Source organism: Ursus arctos, unplaced genomic scaffold (genome assembly GCF_023065955.2).
Source record: "Ursus arctos isolate Adak ecotype North America unplaced genomic scaffold, UrsArc2.0 scaffold_23, whole genome shotgun sequence".
NCBI classification, from domain to species: Eukaryota; Metazoa; Chordata; class Mammalia; order Carnivora; family Ursidae; genus Ursus; species Ursus arctos.
Window position 1 is genome coordinate 41296667 of NW_026622908.1, and position 23816 is coordinate 41320482.

The following is a 23816-nucleotide window of genomic DNA, read 5'->3' on the forward strand; positions in this document are numbered from 1 at the left end:
TAAAAGGTTTTATTTATTTGAGAGAGAGAGAGAGCATGAGCGAGAGAGCACAGCAGGGGGGAGGGGCAGAGGACCCTGGGATCATGACCTGGGCTGAAGGTAGACGCTTAACCAACTGAGCCACCCAGGTGCTCCTATATTGGTTGATTTCTGTATGTTGACCATCCTTGTATTCCTGGGGTAAATCCCAAGCACAATGCCAATCTCCTCATTAATTTTTTAGAAATATAATTCTTTTTTTAAAGATTTATTTTAGAAAGAGGGAGAGCACGAGTGGGTGGAGGGGAAGAGGGAGAGGGAGAGGAAAAGAGAGAATCTCCAGCAGACTCCCTGCTGAGTGTGGTGCCTGATGTGGGGTTCGATCTCATGATGCTGAGATCATGACCTGAGCTGAAATCAAGAGTCAGAGCCTTAACCAACTGACCAAGCCACCCAGGTGCCCCTAGAAATATAGTTACTTTTGATAAAATATATTATCTGTTAACATTTAATGATACATTATTTTAAAATTAATAAGTATGTTATTTTTTCTATTTTAATCTTTACATGATACATATTGACAGGTATAACCCACATAATCAAAACCTCTTTGGGATCCCCAATAATCTTAAAAGTGCAAAGGGATCCTGAGATGAAAAATCTTGAGAACCACTGCTCCAAAGGTATGTCATCACTAATTTAGAAACTTACCTGAATAATAATATATGGAATATAAAATATCTAGGAAATAGAGTCCTACAAGATGCTACTTCAGCCAGTCTCCTGGACTGAGTGAAGGCAGAGAAGGGATAACCTGTGGGAATGTACTAACCTATATTTGCAAAGGCTACTCTCCTAGCTTTAAAATTACCTGATATTGTTGCCATATCTAATTTTGAATTTATACACATTGGGTCCTGCATGAAGAAACCTCGTCTCTGGAAACGGGTAGGTGAAGGGTTTTAAACTCATTGCTTCCAAATAATAGCCTAATAAAATAGAAATATTAGAGAATTATTAAAAAGCTAAAGATGGTTCCTTATCAACTTTATGGTATAAAAGAGAGTCTGCCCAATTTATAGCATCTCTTCATGAATAAAATGTCCAACACTCAGCACCACTGCTTATATCCCAGCTCAGTTTTTATACTGATTATCTATATTAATCACCTTGACCATTCTCCTACCTGCATGGGGAAGATATATGGTGTTGGGGGATAATCTCTATACTTGAAATCAAAAGACCTGAGTTCAAGATTTGTAGTTGACCTTACAACCTCAAGCAAATCACTTCTCTCCATGAGACTAATAACAGCAACATCTGAGGACTCACAAGGTTTTTGTTAAGATTAAATCTATCTCCCAAATATCTCTTGAATCTATTCTCCTCCGTTGTCCCCACTTTCCCTAGAACCTAGGCCAGTGTGAAGAGGGCTCAAGTCAAATAATGAAACAATCCAAACGCACCAATAGGAAGATCCCTGCTGTTAATTTTAGATGAAGTTAAGGCATAAGCACACCTTCCTGCCACAGCTAATACAGCAAATAAGGATGTACACTAATGTTTCCCAGTGCTGCTGAGGAATGCCTTATCTTTCCTACCTCTCAACCACTCTTTCTCGTCACTGCTTGTGAGACTGCCCTGTGCCACAAGAGTGCCTACTATCCTCTTAGCACTTACTAGTTTTACTTTTCCTATTCCAGAATCTCTGGCCACTTAAGGTCCTTTCGGTGGGAAACTGGGGAAAGGGGAAGGATGGAAAAAGAAGAATGGCATGTCTCTTCTCCTCCAAGAGGGCATCTGGTACACATTCAGAAGTAAGACTCAAACACAGTGATTAGCGATTTTGTAAGTCACTAAGACTTTTCTGTGCCTCTTTTTACTTGTAGAGATAGTAAACTCTGCATTTTCTGTCTCTTCATATGGAAGTTTAAGTAATAAATAATGAGATTAGAAGTCCAGAATTCCTGAGGATAAAAGCTACCTACACAAAACACAAATTTCAGAGGCAGCTAAGATGGGGTAGACAGAACAGGCACAAAGAAATAATAATTTAGGTTTGAACCTCAGCTCCGATATCCCTCCTTAGTTTCTCTAGGCCTTGGTTTTCTTACTTATACAATAATAACAACAACTAAACAGTCTTTTGTTATGCCCTATTATAAGTGCCTTACATACATTATCTCACTTAATCCTCACAATAAGCCTGAAATCAATAGTCTAAATTTGATAGATAAGGAAATCAAGACACTGAAAGATGAAGTAATCTCCCCATAGCTATATATGAATGTTGGAATCGTGATTCAAAGTGAGGTCAGACTTGATGCTCTTATCTTTTCCACTCTGTTTTCTAAGAGTTTTAGTACCAAAAAAAAAAAAAAAAAAAGAGAGAGAGAGAGAGAGAGAGATAATGAATATAAAATCATTTTGTAAGTACTAAATATTAAAGGACATAAAGGACTATTTTCATTATTCTTTCCTCCATATTACCCCAATACCATTTCTACTCAACAGGGAAAACTCTTGTATGGTGGAGTCAGGAGATCTATGTGCCCAAAGAATGGAATTTCCCACAATTTCCAAAGTTCATGTCTGGGGCTGCCAGTAAAGAGATATCCCAGTGTCTGATCTCGGCTGCTTGGGATTAGAATGACAGGAGGTTGGAGCCAGAGCCCATGAGACTATTTAGACTAGAATTGCAGTCAAAAGTGAAAAGAAATAGTTGGTGCCAACTGCAAAGTTACCAGAGGGGAAATATTGTTCATATCCTGAAAAAAAAAAAAAAAAAAAGCTTGCTGATTCCCATGTCCAAAGCATGGCAGGAACCCCAGCTAGATTTGAATGTGTTTTCGGTGCTAAGGTGACTTTTCTAAGTAGGAGCCTACCTGGTGAGACTTAGGTCGCAGCCACAAAAATTTAGCTTTCAGTTATTCAGAGGGTTCTCCTAAAATGCTGTCACCTCTCACCACAGACAGAGGGCTGGGGGATCAGAGCAAAGGAAATGAAGGACATTTGCTGGAAATGACAATCCAGAGAGGAAACTTCATGTACTGCACCACAGCTGGCCGTCTGAAAGAGGTAAAAACAGCCCTCTCTGGCTGGGGCCTGCCTGTTAATTGCTGGCTGCCTGCTTCAGAAACAAACACCACACACTAATTACCTCATTTGAAAATAAAGATTAGACAGCATAATCCGAAAGAACCACATAGTCGTAGTGGTTCAAAGATTTCACAAGGTTATTTTCCAACATGAGTACTGCAGTCATGATGACACTATAGAATCTTAACAGATGAAGGGTCAGACTCTCAACCCATTTTCAGGTGATCAAAAAACATGATGGGTTTAAAACAAAAAAGAAAAGGTTAGAGGCAATATGCATTAGTTGGAAAGACAGAAGATTTGAGATTGGAGGATCAAGGCTTGAGTCCTAGCTTTGCCTCTTATTAGTCATTAGACCCTGAGCAAGTCACTTAGCCTCATCATTTCTCAGTTTCTACACCTGCAAATGGGAATCCCATCTACCCCTGGAATTGTTGAAGGATTTAAAAAGATTATATTGTAAATAGTATTTCATGAACTCTAGAGTATTATATAAACATTAGCTGTTTTGATAGATTTGAAGTTTCTCTTTTAATGCTTCACTAGAAAAGCAAATTTAAGAGATGAAAACTATCTTTAATCTCAGTGCAAAAATCTGACACATCCCAATCAAGAACCTTTCTTTGAAAATCCCCAATAATTAGATTTAAATGACACATTGGCAATGATGTTAGATTTTTTAAGGTTTTTAGTAATCTGTTTCAATAAAGAAACATCTGGGTCAGTGCCTACAATCTAAAGCAGGGCTGAATGCTATATGAGGATAACGATATTGACTACTGAGGTGGAAGGAGATGATAAGGAAGTACTGTCACTAAATATATCTGGTGACATTTGATAGAAAAAATCCTCCACAGAGTTAAAGAATAAAAGAGCTTTCATAAGCATTTATTCAAAATACATTTACTGGGCAGATCTAATATGACAGGCTCTGTGACCACTGAGTGTGGCAACAACATAGGGAAATCCCACTGATACTATGAATTTATTACCCAAGTTTTAGAACTGAGATTGAAGACAGATGGCCAGCTTCTCCTTTGCCTTCACAAGTCCTTGGCTGGTCTCAGAGGTCTGCCTGGCTCTACCGAAGTATATCCAGACTAGAGATTCTATACTAGAGAATATTTCCACCTAGAGACTCATGCTTGCCTATAGCCTGAAGTGCCCTTCATTTTAGAGGGTACAAGAAGAAACTGAATTTACCACAGAAGGAAAATACCTTCCACAAGGTCACATAACTCAGTATGGAACCAGGAGTAGTACTCCCTAAGACTACTGATTCCTTTGGCCCACACATTTTCCATTACAACACATCACTCTGTCAGTCACTTTAGTAAACTGTAAACCCTGGTCACTCTCATAATTGTGGATGACTCCAAGACAAACTCAATCTGGGTACAAAGGCATCAAACCAAAATGTAAGCTTTTCTGATTAAACGTTCTTAGAATTATTTCTTGGAGGTGTTAAAAGGTCACATTCACATTTGTTTGTCTTCAATCTCTATTTTCAAAAGAAACTATTCTCAGTTTCTTCACCTTGCAGGGTGACTAGGATGGCTGATGAAATAATGCAGGTATAATTGCTTATTGTAGTGCTCTACACATAGGTTATTCTTTATTTAAAAACAAAACAAGGGGGCGCCTGGGTGGCACAGCGGTTAAGCGTCTGCCTTTGGCTCAGGGCATGATCCCGGCGTTATGGGATCGAGCCCCACATCAGGCTCCTCTGCTATGAGCCTGCTTCTTCCTCTCCCACTCCCCCTGCTTGTGTTCCCTCTCTCGCTGGTTGCCTCTATCTCTGTCGAATAAATAAATAAATAATCTTTAAAAAAAAAGAAAACAAGGTGTTAAGATATGGGACAAGAAGAGACTAATCTGAGGCTACCCAGGATACTTTCATGCTTATCGATATCATTCTTTCTCATTAGGTTTCTTCCCACTTTTTAGACACAATCTTTAAAATGCTCTTGGCATTTGTTCAGGAATAGATTTGCTCTTGGAACTGTGTCAGATTTTGTTTTGTTTTGTTTGAGAGGGGAGGAGTAACTAAACCTTCTAACAGAAAGGTAGGAAGATCCCCCAAAATGAAACCAAAAGCCCTACCGGACAACTCAATAGACCAGAAAGGAATCTAAGTTAATCTCTTACATGACCTTTTGCATCTAAGGGCCACTTCCACTTACATCTTAACCATCCTAAAAGCTACTGGAAAAACTACCTTTGGTCAATAGGTCTAGAACTGTGCTCCTTATTCTGGAAAAGCAATAGAATGGTATCTCATCTCACCACCCTGCCCAGTAGTTGTGACTTATTTAATGACAACCGATCAGCATTCACATCATACTGCAGCACTCTAAACATCCTACCAAGCCCAGGAACCCGAAAAGCGTTTGGATGTAAAACTGCAGGCAATGAAAGACATTTTATTTTTTGGTTACACAATTGGGTGAGTTGCCCTGAAGCAATACACGTAAGGAAGAGATTTTTAAATGGGGGGAAAAAAGCATCAATAGTTTCAGAAGGGCAAATGATGGAGAGAATATCCTCAGGTAGAGAGAAAGGAACATCTTTTACAATTTTGAGCTAAAAACTCTTGAGTCTTTGACGTACATATCTCACGGGTCTTAGTGACAGAAGACTGATATAGGAAAGTGTAAAAAGAAAGCTTCTAAAATACACAGCTTTGTTCCTGCCATGAAACAATGGCAGACCCTGAAGAAATTAAGTTAATAAGAAAACTAAATTACTTTTTATGTAAAGAGAGCAAATTTCGCACAGGAAATTTAAAATATTTTACTAACTTTAATCCAATTCTGGTGAGATACTGGGGAGATAAGAATTGTATTTACAAAAAGATATATCTGACTTGAGATCACCATCTAATTTGGCCAAGCACATACAAGGGCAAGACTAAAACTCAGATGTATTGCCAAAGCAAGATAGTTCAGCTGATTATGAAATGGCCTAGACTCCATATTAGCCTCAATTCTTTATATTTTACCACCTAAGCCTAGCTCTAAAATAACAAAATCAGTTATTATTGCTAAGAAACATAAAACTTTGTACTTTGAAAAACCATCAAACCACAGGGATCTGATGGTGAATAGATCTTAACAAACAAACAAACAAGCAAACGACCTCATATTTATAGAGCACTTTCAGTATATATAATGCTTTCCTCTCCCTATCTCATAAGATCAAAAAGCTTCCATTGAAGTAGGAAGAGCAGATTCAGCTACCTTATATTCTAACTGCTCTCCTCATTTTTACCTGATTTGATTCTCTCAATCTCATGTTCATTCAACATTCATTCATTCAGCTCACAAATATTCGCATACCTACTATGTTCCAGAAACGAAGTGCTGGAGATATAGTGGAGAAGAATAAGAACTTGGTCCTCACCTGCAAAGAGCTTACAAATAATTTTAAGTGTGATGACTACTACAAAAAAGAATAGGGTGATGTGGCACATTGATAGAGAATATTACCCTAGAATGGAAATCATTCCACCCACACTCTAAGTAACAGACTCACATCTGAGGGATAAGTATGAGTTACGGAGGCACAAATAAGAGAGTGGGTCTGGGCTGGGTACAGGAAAACAGCAGATGTAAGAGTCCTCAATTGGAAGAGAGCATGGCACTTTCAAAAGGGAAGTACAGTAACCCAGAACATAGTGGGCAAAAAAGACAGTGCTATGAGATTAACACTATACAGACAAGCAATGGGTCAGTCAGCATATATCTGAGAGCCTACTATGCACCAGGCACTGTTCTGAGCATGTTTAGAGTAGGGAACAAGAGAGACATAACTCGTCTTTAAGGGCTTACATTTCAGGAGGTGTGGAGAGCAACAATAAACATATAAATACATAAATGTAATTTAAAGTACTTTAAGTACTACAAAGAAAATAAAATAGGGCTTTATAGTAAAGAATGAATGGGAGGCTGGTTTAACTATTGTGGCCAAGGAAAGCCTTTTGGACAAGATCACAACTGAGTTGAGGCTTTAATGGAAAGTGGAAAAACCACACAAAGTCAAGGGGAAAAGCATTTCAAGGGAAAAAAAACCCCAGCAAGGACAGAACCCCGGTGATGGGTGGTTTAATGGACACAAAGGTCAGTGTGACTGGAGCACAGAGAATGAAGACAGATTAGAGATGAAGTCAGAGATAGGCAGAAACCAGATCATGTAAGGCCTGTAGGCCATTGTCAAGAGTTCGAAATTTATGTTAAGCATTTTATAAAGAAAAGTGAAATGATTTATGCTTAAGAAAGATGAACTGTACATGGGGTGCCTGGGTGGCTCAGTTGGTTAAGCATTCAACTCTTGATTTTGGCTCAGGTCACGATCACATGGTCATGTGATGGAGCCCCATGTTGGGCTCCAAGCTCGGTGGGGAGTCTGCTGGAGATTCTCTCTCCCTCCCCTCTGCCCCCCCACCACTCACACACACACACTCTCTCTCTAAAATAAATAAATAAATCTTAAAAAAAAAAAAAGAAAAGAAAAAAGAAAGATGAACTGTATAGGATTAAGAGTAGAAGCAGGGAATCAGTCAGGAAGCTTTTGCAGTAATCCAGGGGAAAGATGTGGCTGATTTTGACTGGGGAGTCTCAGTGCCTAGTGAATTGTTGAATTTGGGGTATATTTTAGACTGGTGGCATAGGTGTGGGAATCAAGGATGGCTCTTATGTTTTTAGACTTTGCTATTTTATTAGGTGGAAAATAGTACATACCTTTTACTGAGATGAGGAAGGATTCTAGGGAAAGAGATTTATGGAAAAAACTCAATCATTCTGTTTTGGTTAAGTTTGAGAGGCCTATTAGACATCTCAAGTCAGGATGGAAATAAAAATTTAAGTCATCAGTGTTTAGATGGTATTTAAAGCCACTGAAGAGATGAGGTCATCTAAGAAGGGATAGCTACAGAAGGGATGAAGGCCTTTTACAGTCCAGGTTATGATATGTGGAGTCTATCCTAAGAGCAATAGGAAGGCACTGAAGGGTATAATAAAGAAATGACCACACAGCTGTGAGTTAAAGTATACACATTTCTGTATCTGGTTGTAATGTGGGAAATAACCCAGACCAGAGCAGATAAAAAAGGACCAGTACCAGCCTGTGGCTCAAGGCAGAAGCTGATCAGTAGCCTGGTCTAGAGTGACTGGGTTGGCAGATGCCTAGGAAGTTGTCCAGTTATGATTTGGTGAATTGATGGGGGGAGGCAGAGAGAACAAAGATGATTCCTAGTTGCTTGAGCAACCTATCGAAGAGGAAAAAAGTGCCACTTCCTGGAAAAGGCAGCCTTAGAAAGTAAATTTTTGAGGGGAGGTTATTGGGACATGCTCAATTTCGAGGTGCCTGTGAGATAGCCAGAGAGAGAGTTTCGGTGGGCTGTTGGGAGACTGCGGTAGGCCTGCTAGCTGCAGACGCGCAAAGGGAAGAACCAGAGTGCCGAAAAGCCAAGGATGTACAGCAAGGTATCCCGCGCGAAGCCTTCCACTTCCTCACATGCCAAGATTCAAACCCCGGAGGCGCTGAACGCCGAAGTCTCGCCATGACTCAAATCTCTCCCTCCGAGGTTCAGTGAGGCATGCGGAAGCAGACGCTCACTGAGATCACGAAGACATGATGTGACAAGAAACGTCTCAATGGGACAAGTCTTGCTTTCATGGCAACCGCGCGGCCTGGGTCAGAGGAGGCTGCGGACCAGAGCGCGCGCTTTCCTTCCGGGAGGGGTGTTCTAAGGCGGGGGGGGGGGGTGTTTTAAAGGCGGGGTGCGGCCAGAGGCAGCTCCGCGCCCCGCGCCGCTCAGCCGGGGAGGCGGGTCCGCACCTGGCGCCGCAACGCCCGCCGGCCGCGCCTCTCCCCCCACCGCCCTGGCCCGCCCTTGCACCCTCGCGGCCCGCAGGCGGCCACACCCGGCCCTCGGGGGCGGCTGCGGAGCGGTGGCGCTGGGGCTGTAACTCTCCCGCGGAAAATGAAGGCAACGAAGCGCCGACCTCAGGGGAGCACCAGGCCGCTGTGGGCCGTTACCTCAGACCCAAGAACTTCCCGGGCCCGTCCGGGCTCTTACACAGGCTAAGAGTTCTTCGCGCCTCATAAAAGTGGCCTCGGCCGAAGCTGCCACTAGAGAGCGCCCCCGAAGGGGGCGGGCGTCGACTGCGCACGAAGCGTGGCTGGCGAACTCACTCAGCCCCTCGCCCGCGCTTCGGCTCTCGCCGCGCGCCCGCCAGGCGTTCTGCGCACGCGCACCTGCGCTACCCGCGCCCCTCCCCCCCCGCCGCCGGGCGGGAGTTCTGCGCACGCGCAAACGCGCTTCCTTGCCTCGCCCGTGGGCGCGCGCTCTGAGGTTTGGCCGCGATGTGCGCGTGCGCGGCGCGGCGACACCGCCCACGGGTTGGGCGAAGCAGACGCTGGGAGTGGCCGATGGCCCCACCCGTCGGAACATAGGCTCCCGGCGCCTTTTGTCACTATGCAGCGCGTCCACCGAATGTTCGTTGAGCGCACACTCAATGTCCCTGCTGTGGTCCGGTCGGAGCTGTCTACTTTGGAGTTCCTTCTACGTGTCGAACAGCGTGCAGGCACTTTCCATACTTGCTGTCCTTTGATCCTGACCGTTGTGTTGTAAAGCAGTTATTAATAATCCTAATTTTAAAGAGGCCTGGGAATGGGAGTGACTCGTGGAGGCGCAAGGACGCGAACAGGGGTCTTTGATTTCAAAGTCCAGCAGCACCTTCCCTTCCACCTCCTGCTGATCAAATTCTGACCATGTTGTGAATTATTAAGCGATTTGGCCCCACATCACTGGAGGGGAGCTTGGTGTGCTGCGTTCCTGATCATGGATACCTCACTGGGTAGCCCTACAGTCCTCCTGCATTCTTCCGCCTTCCTCTTCACTGCTCTTGCTGTTCCCTCCGCTTGGAATGCCTCCCCCACCCCACCTAAAGTCGCTACTCCACATGCCCAGATATTAAGCTCTTTGAAGGCTGTATCTTTTTATACAAAGGAAACAAAGCACGTACTATCGGGTAGTACACGCGAATACCTGGAAAAGCGAGGCAGGAAAAGAAAGAAGTGGATGGAGGGCGGCTGAAAGAGGAGAATAGATTTCAGGAGGGCACCTGCCGCATCTAAAGAAGGTATCTGCTATCCAGTGTCCCACTAAAGGGAGGCCTGTGGGAAGTGTGACCTGGTAATGCCAGGTCTGATTTTCATGGGAAATCTCCCAATTTAAAAATGTTGGCAACTGACTGAAAAACTTGAATATACTGTGGGCTGAAACTAACACATTTGTGTACACATCTCTCGAGCCACCCATTTGTCACTCTGACCTTGCTTGGCACAGAGTAAAAGTTGACCAAGTTAGCCAGACTTGAGTCCCAGCACAGGGTGGCCTCCTGGCAGCTGTTGTGCGAGTATCCTTTGCACAATCCATGTTTGGGGACCAAAAGAAAGACCCTTCTTTGGGCAGGGGCGGGGATGGAGTCCACGCAGGGTAAAGGAATCAGGATTCGGGTGAGGCTAGCGAAAACTATTCTGTACGTGTGTTGTTTACTTGTAATCTACCTACCTGGATATTACTTGTACCTAAGATTGTAGCAGGCAAGGTTATGAGTCTTAAATGGCCACTGTGTGATGTACATGATTTCCTATGGAGGATGGCTGCTGACTGGGTGTGAAGGACAGGGGAAATAGTCACCGGACACAAATACTCTTTAGTTTCAACCAGCCCGGAGGGAAATAGGCAGAAACTCAGGGGATTCTAACCAAAAGCCTTATTACAACCCCAAATGACCAAACATCCCACTTTCTGTCATCTACAATTATGGGGTGTCGAGTGACGTACAAGGAACACACAAACACTTTGAATGAGTAAGATCGAGCTGAAGTGTCTCCTGGCAGACGCAAACATACACGCTACTGTTGAAGCACGGGAGCAGCACCTGGAGAGCCGGAGGTGGCTTCCCAGCCCATGTGGTCCGCTGTTCTTTCCTTCCTGTCTGAGGAGGGTGCCAACCCCATGTTGGGCACTATCTTTTGTGATGAGGCCAGGCTGCTTCCACTGGGGCTCTGGCTGAGTGTCCATAATGGGATGCAGCTAGAGGGAAGAATTCTTACCTGAGGTAACAGGAGACCCTTGGGCCAGAAAATGGGCAGAGCCAGCACCTGAGCAGGGATGTTAAGTGCCAAAATTCCAGGAGGGAACTTAGAGCAAGTGACATTATCAGAGAAGGGGGGGCTGTTATGAGCATTTCTTCTTCTTCTTTTTTTTAATAATATTTATTTTGTTATATTAGTCGCCATACAGTACATCCCCAGTTCTTGATGCAATGTTCCATGATTCATTACTTGCATATAACACCCAGTGCACCATGCAATATGTGCCCTCTTTAATACCCATCACCAGCCTATCCCGATCCCCCAGCCCCCTCCCCTCTGAAGCCCTCAGTTTGTTTCCCAGAGTCCACAGTCTCTCATGGTTCATTCCCCCTTCTGTTTACCCCCCTTCATTCTTCCCTTCCTTCTCCTACCGATCTTCCTATTTCTCATATTCCATAAATGAGTGAAACCATATGATAATTGTCTTTTTCTGCTTGACTTATTTCACTTAGCATAATCTCCTCCAGTCCCTTCCATGTTGCTGCAAATGTTGTGTAATCGTTCTTTCTGTTGGCTGAGTAATATTCCATTGTATATATGGACCACATCTTCTTAATCCAGTCATCTGTTGAAGGGCATCTTGGCTCCTTCCACGATTTAGCTATTGTGGACATTGCTGCTATGAACATTGGGGTGCATATGGCCCTTCTCTTCACTACGTCTGTATGTGATGAGCATTTCAATTAAGAGGGTGGATTCAGGAATTTGGAGCCAGTCACATAAAGGGATAACATATTTACTCAATCAACAAATATTTATTTGAATAACTATAAGCACTATTCTAGCCCTTTGGCGATACTTCGGTGAAGAAGACAAAATTAACTGTCATTATGGAGATGACCCTGAGATCAAACTAGATGGGAGGATTGTAGCTTGCTACCATGAGCCACCCAGGAGGGCTGTATGACCCAATGACCTTGCCTAAAGAGCTAGAGGTGACACTGACACTGGCCACCGCAGACAAGACAGTGGGAGGGGAACCACTTGTGGGCCTGAGGATGCCTTGTCACTTGGGATTCTTTTTTACTTCAAACTGGTATTACATTTTTTATTATTTTTTAATTTTTAAAAAAGATTTTATTTATTCATTCGAGACAGAGAGACAGAACGTATGAGCAGGGGGTTGAGGCAGAGGGAGAGGAAGAAGCAGACTCCTTGCTGAGCCGGGAGCCCGGGGCTTGATCCCAAGACCCAGAGATCATGACCTGAGCCAAAGGCAGATACAACCATCTGAGGCACCCAGGCACCCCAAAACTGGTATTGCATTTTTTAAAAAATTACATGTAGTACAATCCACTGTTTTTGCTGTATAAGTCTATGATTTTTTAACATATGTATAGATTCAAGGATAGATCAGAATAGAGAACAGTTTTTGTCACCCCAGAAAATTACTTCAGATTACCCTTTAGTGGTCAAACCCTCCTCCCACCCCAACCACTGGCAACCTGTTCTCCACTGCGGGTTTTGCCTTTTCCAGTGTGTCATGTAAATGGGTTCAGACAGCATGTAGCCTTTCGGAATGGGGTTCTTTCTCGAGTGATACAGTTAGATTTATCCACGTTGCTCTATGTATCCGTAGCTTGTTCCTTTTTACTGCCGAGACGTATCCTATTGTATGGCTGTTCCAGCACTTTTTTATTATTCACCTGTTGATGGACATTTGGGTTGTTTTCAATTTTTGACAATTTCAAATAGAGCTCCTGTAAGGATCGACATCCCAGTTGTTGTATGAACTTAAGTCTTCATATTTCTCAAGTAGATACCGAGGATGGGGATCGCTGGGTTACATGGCAAGTGCATGTTTGACTTGATAAGAAACTACCAAACTGTTTTCCAGAGTGGCTGTAAGGGTTTGCGTACTTACCTGCAGGGTATGAGCGTTTCAGTTGCTGTGTGTCCTTGTCGGCACTTGGTATTTTCCGTTTTATTTCTTTATTTATTTTTGCCGTTCTGATACATGTTAATGGTCTTGAGTTGTAGATCTCATTTGCATTTTACTCGTGACTAATGACGTTGAGCATCTTCTGATGCGCTCTTGGGGTTCTTGTGAATTAATAAACCCATACCCCAACTCAGAAACCAACCCACAGTGCTGAACAGGCTTCTATGGAGTCACATTTGGCCCTACAGACTGGAACATTCTAGCAGCAATGCTCAGCAGATGACAATTGGATTCAAAGCGCATATGCCAGATCTGTCAAGCCAGCAAGCAGGCAGCAAGAGGCTCCTGGCTGCTAAGCACCGTCTCCTCTGTTCCAGGCTCCAGGGAGAGGAAAACATTTTGTGTCTTTGCCTTCGGGATGTGCTCCTTGTCAGGCTCTGCATCATTCCTGCCATGGTTTTCCCCCTAGACGTCCTATTTAACATTCTCCCTTTCTTCTTTCCTTTGCTAAATAACTGTTTTGAAAGCACACTGCGCTAGGGTCTAGGGTCACAAAGTTGAAGAAGATGCCCACTCACAGTAGGTTCTCATTCTAACAGGGGATTAAGATAAAGCAGCTTTTTATTTTTATTTTTTTAAAAAGATTTTATTTATTTATTTGACAGAGATAGAGACAGCCAGCGAGAGAGGGAACACAAGCAGGGGGAGTGGGAGAGGAAGAAGCAGGCTCCCAGCGGAGGAGCCTGACGTGGGGCTCGATCCCGTAACGCCGGGATCACGCCCTGAGCCGAAGGCAGACGCTTAACCGCTGTGCCACCCAGGCGCCCCAGCTTTTTATTTTTTTAAAAGATTTGATTCATTTATTTGTGAGAGAGCGCGCACGAGCACACAAGCAGGGGGAGCAGCGGGCAGAGGGAGAAGCAGGCTCCCCGCTGAGCAGGGAGCCCGATGCAGGACTCAATTCCAGAACCCTGGGATCGTGACCTGAGCCGAAGGCAGACGCTTAACCTACTGAGCCACCCAGGCGTCCCCCTAGAGGATGATTCTTAACCATCCAGGAGTCAGGAGGGCTTCCTGGAAGAGGAAACACCTAAAAGGAGTCCTAAAGGATGGGTGGCTTTTGGGCTAGGAGACACAAAGAGGGCATTCCAGGCAGAAGGGCAGCCTGAGCAAAGGCCTGGCGATAACAAGTACCGTGCTGTGTGTGCGCCTCTGTGAGCAGCTCCGTTTTCCTCAGATCTGTGGATGGAGGTGTGGTGTGGCAGGAGATGGAGTCAATGCAGGAGACAGGGGCTGGGTCATGGAGAAGTTTGTGCTGAGGCACTTGAATTTATCCCCAAAGCTATAAGGCTTTAAAAGCTTTAGGTTCTGGGGGCGCCTGGGTGGCTCAGATGGTTAAGCATCTACCTTCCACTCAGGTCATGATCTCAGGGTCCTTCTCAGTGGGGAGCCTGCTTCTCCCTCTCCCTCTGCCCCTCTCCCCCCACCCCGTCCCCTCCGCTCATGCTCTCTCTCTCTCTCAAATGAATAAATAAAATCTTTAAAATAAATAAATAAATAAATAAATAAATAAATAAATAAATAAGAGCTAGGTTTTGGTGGTGCGCCTGGGTGGCTCAGTTGGTTAAGCGTCCAACTCTTGATTTCAGCTCAGGTCATGATCTCAGGGTCTTAAGACCAAGCCCCGTATCACACTCCACGCATCGAACCTGCTTAAGATTCTCTCTCTCCCTCTCCCTCTGCCCCCACCCCACCCGCTTATGTGCTCTCTCTCTCTCTTAAAAAAAAAATAATTAATTAAAATAAAAGTTAGATTTTGGTTTTGTAAGTGCCTTCCTTTTCTGCTCTGTTGATTCTAACTCGTCCTTTAAGGCCCATCTCAAAGCCCACCTCTTCTGGGAAGTCCTGTCCAATCCCCCTAACCAGAAAGAGTGGCTCCTTCCTCGGGCTCTTTGCCCTGCTTTGTACTTTCTAATCAGTCTGCCTATAATTTGTCCCACTTTGGGCTCCTCGTGACACTTGACGCGGGGTCCACACATAGAAGGTGCTAATAAATGTTTGTGGCATGTGAATGAATTTGTGAATGGAGGAAGTTTTCTGGGCAGCCCAACTCCAGAATCTGATTATACCAGTTCTCAAATTCGAGCATGTGTCAGAATCACCTAGAGGGCTTGTGGATTGCTGGGCTTAGCCTCCAAGTTTCTGATTCATAGGTCCGGGAAGGAGAGGGGGCCTGACGCTGTGCATGGGGAACATGCACGGTAAGTTCCCAGGTGAGCGTGATGTGCTGGTGGGGCCGCACGCAGAGAAACTCTGCCGCGGCTGTGGGTACGGTTCAGGTGCGTCCCACAGCCAAGCCGCCCGCCGGGCATTAGCAAGGGGCCCTCTTTGCTGCTGCTTATCACAACCACTGACTCCCTGACCCCTCTGAGGATCCCTTCTCAGGATTTCCTTAGTCTTGCCTCTGTCCCACCCCTTGGAGCTGGAGCTGGAGCTGGGCATTAGAGTGCCCTCTCCTGGTCCTTTTCTCCCAGGGACTCCCTAAGGCTTCTCAGAGGAACCCTGGTCACATGGGTTCCTTAACAGGCTTCTCTCCCAGTGAGTAGTTCCACCAGTGAGCCCTAGAGGATAGGACAAATCCCGGGTGTGACCTGTGAAGAAAGCCTGGGACATAGCAGGGCTCTAACTGATAGGTTCAGAAAGGGGTCTTGTCCCCTTTAAGAGCCTCTGCAGCTCCCCATCTCCCTCTCCCAGGGAGGGGAGGAGCCACTTAATTAACAGCTCCACTTCCTGCAGCACCTGGGGCTCCCCCTCCCCTGAGCCCCTGCCATCTCCCTTTGGGCTTCCCAGGTCAATTACCAGAGCCAGGTGATGGTCCTCAGCCCTCAGCTGGGGGAGGCTAAAGGCCAGAGACCAGTGTGGTGGGGCTGCAGGGAAAACTGGCTGGCATAGAGAGGTGGCCCTGGGGGTAGAAGCAGGGGGGTTTCCTAAGGGAAACTATCATTTGATTGTCCATTTTCTTCTCCTTCTTTGCGTGTTGGGTGTCCGGGTTCTCTGCAAGACTGTGAAACCCTGTGAGTACCCAAGCGGGAGCCTTGTAGAGCTCAGGGATGCAATGGGTTGGGCTAGGTCTGCCGAAAGAGGCCTCAGAATCCTTCTGGGCTCCTCCAGTGCGGGCAGCCCCAGATAGAGTTGCAACCCGAGCAGCTGGTGGGCTGTCTATCCCCAGGTCCACAGCCAGCAGTGAATATACCTTCATTGCCATCAAGCCTGATGGAGTCCAGTGCAGCCTCTTGGGAGAGAGCATCAAGCGTTTTGAGCAAAAGGGATTCTTCTTCATTGCTATGAAATTAATTCAGGCTTCAGAAGACCTTCACAAGGAACACTACATTGACCCGAAGGACCATCCTTTCTTTGCCAGCCTGGTGAAGTACTTGCAATCAGGGCCTGTTGTTGCCATGGCCTGGAAGGGGCTGAATGTGGTGAACACAGGCCAAGTGATGCTCTGGGAGACCAACCCTCATACTCCAAGCCTGGGACCATCCATGGGAACTTTTGCATCCAAGTTGTCAGGAACATTACCCATGGCAGTGATTCCATATAGAGTACAGAGGAGATTGGCTTGTGATTTTGGCCTGGGGAGCTGGTGGATTAGAAGAGCTGTGCTCAGAACTGAATCTGTGAGTGACAAGAGAGCAGACCTCAATGCTTTGCCCACTCCATTCTCTGTCCCTCTCATGGGCAGGGGGCCAGGCTCTAGCAAATCCAGGTATTTTTGAGAACTTCCTTATAATCTGGAGGGGAACTAGGAGCGCTCCCTGTTCAGTATTATGTGCTACCAGCAGATTACAATGTTTCATTCCTCCCACCCCCGCCCCCAAAAAAGAGAATCCTTCTGGGCTCAGTTTAGACCTTGGAGGCCTTTGTGAATTTAATAAGAGAGTTGATTTCTGCCGATGGTGTCGGCCATAGGACAGAAGCAGAGAACCCCAATAAGGAGGTGAGAGAGACTCTGGAGAGACCCCTTTAGAAGACTGATCCTTGGAAAGGCTTTGTGTTTGCACCTAACTGGGTCTTTTAGAGGCTCCAATGTACCAAGAATCCTCTAAAGAACCTGTCTAGACTCCAGGTCCCAGGCTGAGCCCAGGGAGTCACATTGCCAGGGGCTGGGGGGCACTTGGCATGTGTATCAAGGATTCCAAGTGGTTTTTGTCTAAATTAAAAAATATATATATTATGAAAATTTTCAAACATATAGAAAAGTTGTACGCCTACCTCCCTAGACGCTCATTCTGATTTCACTCTTGCTCCATCACATACCCATTCATCTACCCACCCTTCTCGCCATCCATCAATCCATTATTTGTTGAGAATTTCAAAGAACTTGCAGACATGAGTATGCTTCCCTTGGATACTACAGCATGCATTTCATTAACTAGGAATCCTATTGATTTATGAGTTTTTTCTTTTGAGATAAAATTTGCATGAAATGAAATGCCTAATTCGTAAGTGTACATTTGCTACTTTTTAAAAAAAGATTTTATTTATTTATTTGACAGAGATAGAAACAGCCAGCGAGAGAGGGAACACAAGCAGGGGAGTGGGAGAGGAAGAAGCAAGCTCATAGCGGAGGAGCCTGATGTGGGGCTCGATCCCATAACGCCGGGATCACACCCTGAGCTGAAGGCAGACGCTTAACCGCTGTGCCACCCAGGCGCCCCACATTGGCTACATTTTAACAAATGCATACACCTGTGTAACCCAAATCCCTATCAAGATATGGAACATTACCAACATACCAGAAAGGTCCCTCATTCCCCTTCCCAGTCAATTCCTGCCCTCGCTTCCACCCCCACCCCTCGGAGGTTACCACTACACTAATTTTTATCCATCAGAGATTGTTTGCTTCTTTTAGAAATATATATAAATAAAAGCATATCATGTATACTATTTTGTGTAAAGTTTCTTCCACTCTGCGTGATGTTTTTGAGATTTATCCATATTGGTGCAGTTTTTCCTTTTGATCACTGAATAATATTCTATTGTATGAATGTACTACCGTTTATTTACCCATTTTTCCAAGTGATGAGCGTTAACTATTATAGTGATTGTGTTGTAGAGTAGTTAATGACATAGGAAATGCCTATGCTGTTCTTTTTTTTTTTTTTTAAGATTTTATTTATTTATGTGACAGAGAGACAGCCAGCGAGAGAGGGAACACAGCAGGGGGAGTGGGAGAGGAAGAAGCAGGCTCCCAGCGGAGGAGCCCGATGTGGGACTCGATCCCAGAACGCCGGGATCACGCCCTGAGCCAAAGGCAGACGCTTAACCGCTGTGCCACCCAGGCGCCCCTGTTCTTTTTTTTTTAATGCCTATGCTATTCTATTAAGAAAAAATTTCAGGATACAAAATTTACATACAATATGATCCTAACTGTGTGAAGAAAATAATCCGCAGGAAACCTGCTAAAACGTTAACAGTGGGCTTTGCTATGCTCTAAAAACTTTTTTATTAATTAATTTTATTTTATTTATTTTTACAAATAATTATAAATTCACAGGAAGTTGCAAAAGCAATACAAAAAAGTCCTGTACACATCAGTTGTCCTCAATGATTACATCTTACATGACCTGCAATATTAAAGCCAGGAAAATGTCATTGCTATAAAGTGTGTGTATAGTTCAGAACCTTTTTTTAAAAATATTTTATTTATTTATTTGACAGAGAGGCAGCAAGAGAGGGAACACAAGCAGGGGAAGTGGGAAAGGGAGAAGCAGGCTTCCCACTGAGCGGGGAGCCCGATGCGGGGCTCGATTCCAGGACCCTGGAATCATGACCTGAGCTGAAGGCAGACACCTAACGACTGAGCCACCAGGCGCCCCAGTTCAGAATCATTTTATCAGGTGTGTAAATTCATGTAATCACCACATGCAAGGTATAGAATCGTTCCATCACCTCAAAGATGCCACCCTTTATAGCCACACCCGTCTCCTCCCCGACCATCCCTAACCCTTTGCAACCACTAATCTGTGCTCCATCTCTATACTTTCATCATTTTGAGAATGTTCCATAGGTGGAATCATGCAGTATGTGGCCTTTTGAGATTGGCTTTTTTCGCTCAGTGTAATGGCCTTGAGACCCATCAAAGTTGTTACGTGTATCTGTACCTCATTCCTTTGTATTGCTGAGTAATATTCAGTGGTATGGATAATCCCCCCCCTCACACTTTTCAAGGTTCCCACTGAGCATGAACTATTTTAATTCTTAGGAAAAAAGAAAAGTACTGATGGGGGGGGCAATGCATAGAGAAGCAGTTCATGCCTTCAAGGAAATGTTGTGTTGAATTAAATAAGAGAATTTCAGGCTTGGGATGCCCTTGGCAGTCACGTAGATAAGTTTTTCATTTTGCAGGAGTCTTCCTTGCAATATCCTGACAGGTAGTTGTGCAGCATCTGTGTGGATATTCCTAGTGACAGGAGACTCACTATCAAATAAAGCATTAAATTGATAACAAAATATGCCTTTCTCCCTAGAGCCTGGGCATGCCTGAGAGAAGATCTTCTGTCATAGTTTATCTTTGCCCTGCCCGGGGCCTCTTCCCAGTCTCCCCTAACCAGGTAAACACAAGCCCAAGACAGTGAGCACAGCCTGCAGAGCCTGAGGAAGCCATTGGTTATGCTAGACTCAGGAATGGCCTCTCCGGGGAGATTTCAGTATTCACTGGCTTAGAAAAACAAGAGGCTGCAGACCTTTGAAAATGGAATGAAATTCTGCATGAGCACACACACAGATACCCACAGTTCCCTAGGAATAGTCCCCTTTCTGCATTGTAGGATGCCCCCCAGAAGGCACTGAACCACTAATCCAAGAGGAAAGGTCTCAGAATCTCTCCCGCTTCCAATCCTTTGTAGCTGACCTAAGATCGGTTTCTTTCCCTTCAGCTTTCCTTGAGAGCAGACTCTGATCTGTCCATGGTTCTGATTGTTAGTGGCTTTCGCTGGAAGGCAAGGTGTGGGTTCTTTCATTCATTCCTTCGTGGTAACTAACATTTATTGAGCACTTACTACGTGCCAGAGACTGTGATATGCTCCCTACATTTAGCCTCTTTTTATTGAAGTCTACCAGACGTAACGAAGAAGAGCACAGATCATAAACATGCAGCTTAGTGACGTTTCAGACAGTGAACCAAAATGAAGATCAAGAAATAGAACGTTATCAGCACCCAAGGAGGCCTTTCATCTCCCCTTCCAGGCGCTACCCTCCAACTGTAACCACTGCCTTGACTTTTAACAGCATAGATTACTTTTTTCCTACTTTTGAACTTTATATAAATGGATCGAACAAATTGTCTTCTCTTTTGTGTCTGGCTTCTAGAGCCCAACATCACGTTTGTGAAGTTTATTCATATTGTTCTAGATAGCTGTAGTGTATTCACCCTTGTTGCCATGGAGCCTTGTGTAAAACATTCCACAATTTATTCATTGTACTGCTGATGGGGCATTTGAGCTGTTTTCAGTTTTCTACCACTATGAATATCGCTGATAGAAACATTCTTGCTCATATCTTTAGGTGAACATATGCCTTTCCATAATATATAAGCTATTACATATACATGTATATATGGATATGTATACACATACGCACATATACATTGGGTGCAATGTGGTACATTTTTCAATTACCATTTTTCAGATGAGAAATTGAAGCTTGAAGAAGTTGAGCCAGGAAGTAGTGGAGCTGGGATGTGAATCTTATCCTGTCTGGCACTGGAGCTCAAGTTCTCTAACCATCACGCTTTACTGCTTCCCAATGCATGGGCCATTTAAAAGTATTCATGATGTTGGGGTGCCTGGCTCTAGAGCATGCAACCCTTGATCTTGGGTCTGTGGGTTCGAGCCCCACATGAGGTGTAGAGATTACTTAAAAATAAAATCTTTAAAAAAGAAAAAAGGACTCATGATGTGCCAGACTGGTTGCTGCCATTGAGGGAAATTAAACAAAACAAAACAAAAACCAGGAAGGCACAGTCACGCAAGAAAGAAAATGATAGATGGCTGTGACAAGGAGTCTGAGGAATAGAGGGTAATTTTTATTCTGGAAGATCACAGGAGGTTTCCTAGAAGAAAAAGCATCTAAAGAGAAAAGATAGGGGGCAGATTCTGGGCATGCCGGGATGATGAGGGAAGGAGTGCCAGGCTGAGAGAGTCTGGGGGCAGAAGGAGAGGAAGTCCTTAGACAGTCACAGCTACAAGGGCCCTCAGAGGTCACCTTGTCCAGTCCACATTGTCCACTCATCCATTTTTACATTGCCAGCTTCCAAATTTATATACCCAGCCTTGACCATTACCCTGATCTCTAAACTCTTTTCTATTTAGTTGGATGACAAATAGGCATCTCAAATTAACATTGCCAAGACAGGGCTCCTGATCTTGTCCCCTCACACTCTAAACTGCTCCTCTTCCAATCTTTCTTGTTCTTTGGAACTACCAGCCATCAACTACTCAGGCCCTCAACTGCAGCATCATCCTTCCTTCCTCCCTTTCCCCACATCCAATCCATGAGCATGTCCCATCAGCTATATCTACAAAGCATGCCCTGAATGTGATCTCTTCCTACCACCTCCCTACTAACACCCTGGTCATAATTACCATCATCACTCACCTGGACAACCGTAACAGCCTCCTCCCTGCTTTCCCTACTTCCATGCTCCTTTGGGAGGCCAAAGGGAGAAGCCTTCTTTGCCTCTTCCAGCTTCTGGTGGTTCCAGATGTTTGGCTTGGGGCTTCCTAACTCCAATCTCTACCTCTGTCTCCACATGGCCTTCTCCTCTGCACCTTCTCTTCCTATTATTGGTGACTTCCTTTTATTGGTCATTAAATTTCGGGTCCACCTGGGTAATCTGCAATGATCTCATCTTAAGATCCTTGACTTAAATACATTTGCAAAGATCCTTTTTCCAAATAAGGTCGCATTCATAGGTTCTGGGTGGACATATCTTTTATGGAGTCATCATTCAACTGAGTACAGAGGTGAATCTCAGAAACTAAAAGAGTTTAAATTGCGTTTAAATTTCAGTCTTCCAGTGAGTCATTATTTTTCAAAGCATAGAAGACTCTTGGCCTGCACGTACTTGCTATCTCAGCACTGACTGTCCATGCATCACTTCGAAGGTCATTCTGAGGAGGGAGTGTCCTCTTCATTGTGCTTGCTGCAAGGCTAACTTGGGACTATGAGTCCAGCCAGGGACCTTGCCACAACCCCAAACCCACCAGATCATTGCTGGGGGCATTGCCACTGCTACTAAGGTGCCAAAGTGGTTTCCTTCCAAAAAATGACCTCCCCAAAGAGAGCTAGCTACTTGCTATGCTAGTGACAAAAGGAAAAAGTAGGGATCCAAGAAAGTGCTGGTTCTGACCAAGGATGGTAGGCAGCCTCTACACTGGATGATCCCCAGTGATCCCCCTCCTGGTTTGTATGCCCTTGTGTAATCCCGTCCCCTCAAGCATGGGCTGGAGATACAATACAGTAAAAATGTCAGGATGTTATTTCTGAAATTTCTGTGGCTTCCGTATGGCTCACATTTTCTCACTCTCTAGCTTTCTTGCTCTGAGGGAAGCCAGCTCCCATGTCGAGCTGCCCTGTGGGGAGGCCCATGTGGCAAGGAACTAATCTCTCTAGCCAACAGCCTACAAGAACCTGAGGTTCTTGGTCCAGCGGCCCTCAAGGAACTGAAGCCTGCAACAGCCTTGTGAGTAAGCTTGGAAGTGGACCTTCTGAGGCCCGCAGACAGCCTGTGAGTGAGGTTGGAAGCTGATCTCCCCACCCCAGTTGACCTTCCCTGTGGTGCAGCCCTGGCCAGCACTCTGACTGGAGGCTGTGGAAGACCCTGAGCCAGGTGCCCCCAGCTAAACTGTGCTCAGTTCTTGCCCCAGAAAAACTGTGAGATGATAAAACATTTCCCAGGTAAGCCACTACATTTTTGGAGTAACTTGTTGTGCAGTGACAGATACACCCAGATATAAATTCCTAGGATAGTTTCAACCACGTGGAAGCCTCATGCTATAACAGTAGCTGTGTTTACAAATTTGAGGATTCACAGATATTAGCTCATATCCCTTCTCGAGAATCCTACAACATCTCCTCCTCCTCATCTTTTTCTATTTTTAAATAAACATAATATCAAACCATAGTGAGTTACACATTGTTTTTTTCTGCCCTGTGTGTTGTAAGCATTTCCCCATCTCATTCACTATTCTTCAAAGCGTTTTTTATTTCTCACACCCCTCCCGCAGCCCATTATAGGAGTGTACTAGCGTTAATTTAGTCATTCCCCTCTCAGGTTTTGAGCTTAAGGTAGGGTTTTAACTCCTTGGGTCACATCTGTGAGTACATGCTGGCCCCTTCAAGCCGGGCTTACGGGAGGAGTATGGGATAGGTAGAAGGCAGTGTCGTCTGTGTTTAAGTGCTCCTGATGGGACATCAAGTCTGTGTCACTTCCTGGCTATGAGTCCTTGGGCTTGTTACTTAACACTCCTGGGCCTCAGTTTCCCCTTCTGAACAGTGGGAATAATATCCAAACCTACCTCGCAGAGTTATTAGAGGCATAGTAGAGGCATAACCTGGAGTTAACCCAAGTAAAACATAACACAGTATCTGACAAATTTTAGGGTATATGGACACAAGCCAGACC

The 23816-nt window shown here is 44.8% G+C and overlaps 1 protein-coding gene and 1 pseudogene across 9 annotated transcripts in view; one reads left to right on the plus strand and one right to left on the minus strand.

Annotated features, from left to right (window-relative positions):
- MAJIN (membrane anchored junction protein) overlaps positions 1–8926 on the minus strand; it is a 32749-nt gene extending 23823 nt beyond the window's left edge. For 3 of the 9 annotated variants that reach the window (XM_026483296.4, XM_026483301.4, XM_026483299.4), the window contains exon 1: positions 851–8917. In XM_026483296.4, coding sequence (XP_026339081.1) covers positions 851–951 — 101 coding nt within the window. In that variant the 5' untranslated portion in view covers positions 952–8917. Of the gene's footprint in view, positions 1–850 lie in introns of all 9 variants that reach the window. The other 6 variants (XR_008961052.1, XM_044378505.3, XM_044378506.3 and 3 more) reach the window with 5 other exon arrangements.
- Positions 8927–15380: 6454 nt separating this feature from the next.
- LOC113243924 (nucleoside diphosphate kinase A-like) lies at positions 15381–16802 on the plus strand (annotated as a pseudogene).
- Positions 16803–23816: the final 7014 nt, after the last annotated feature.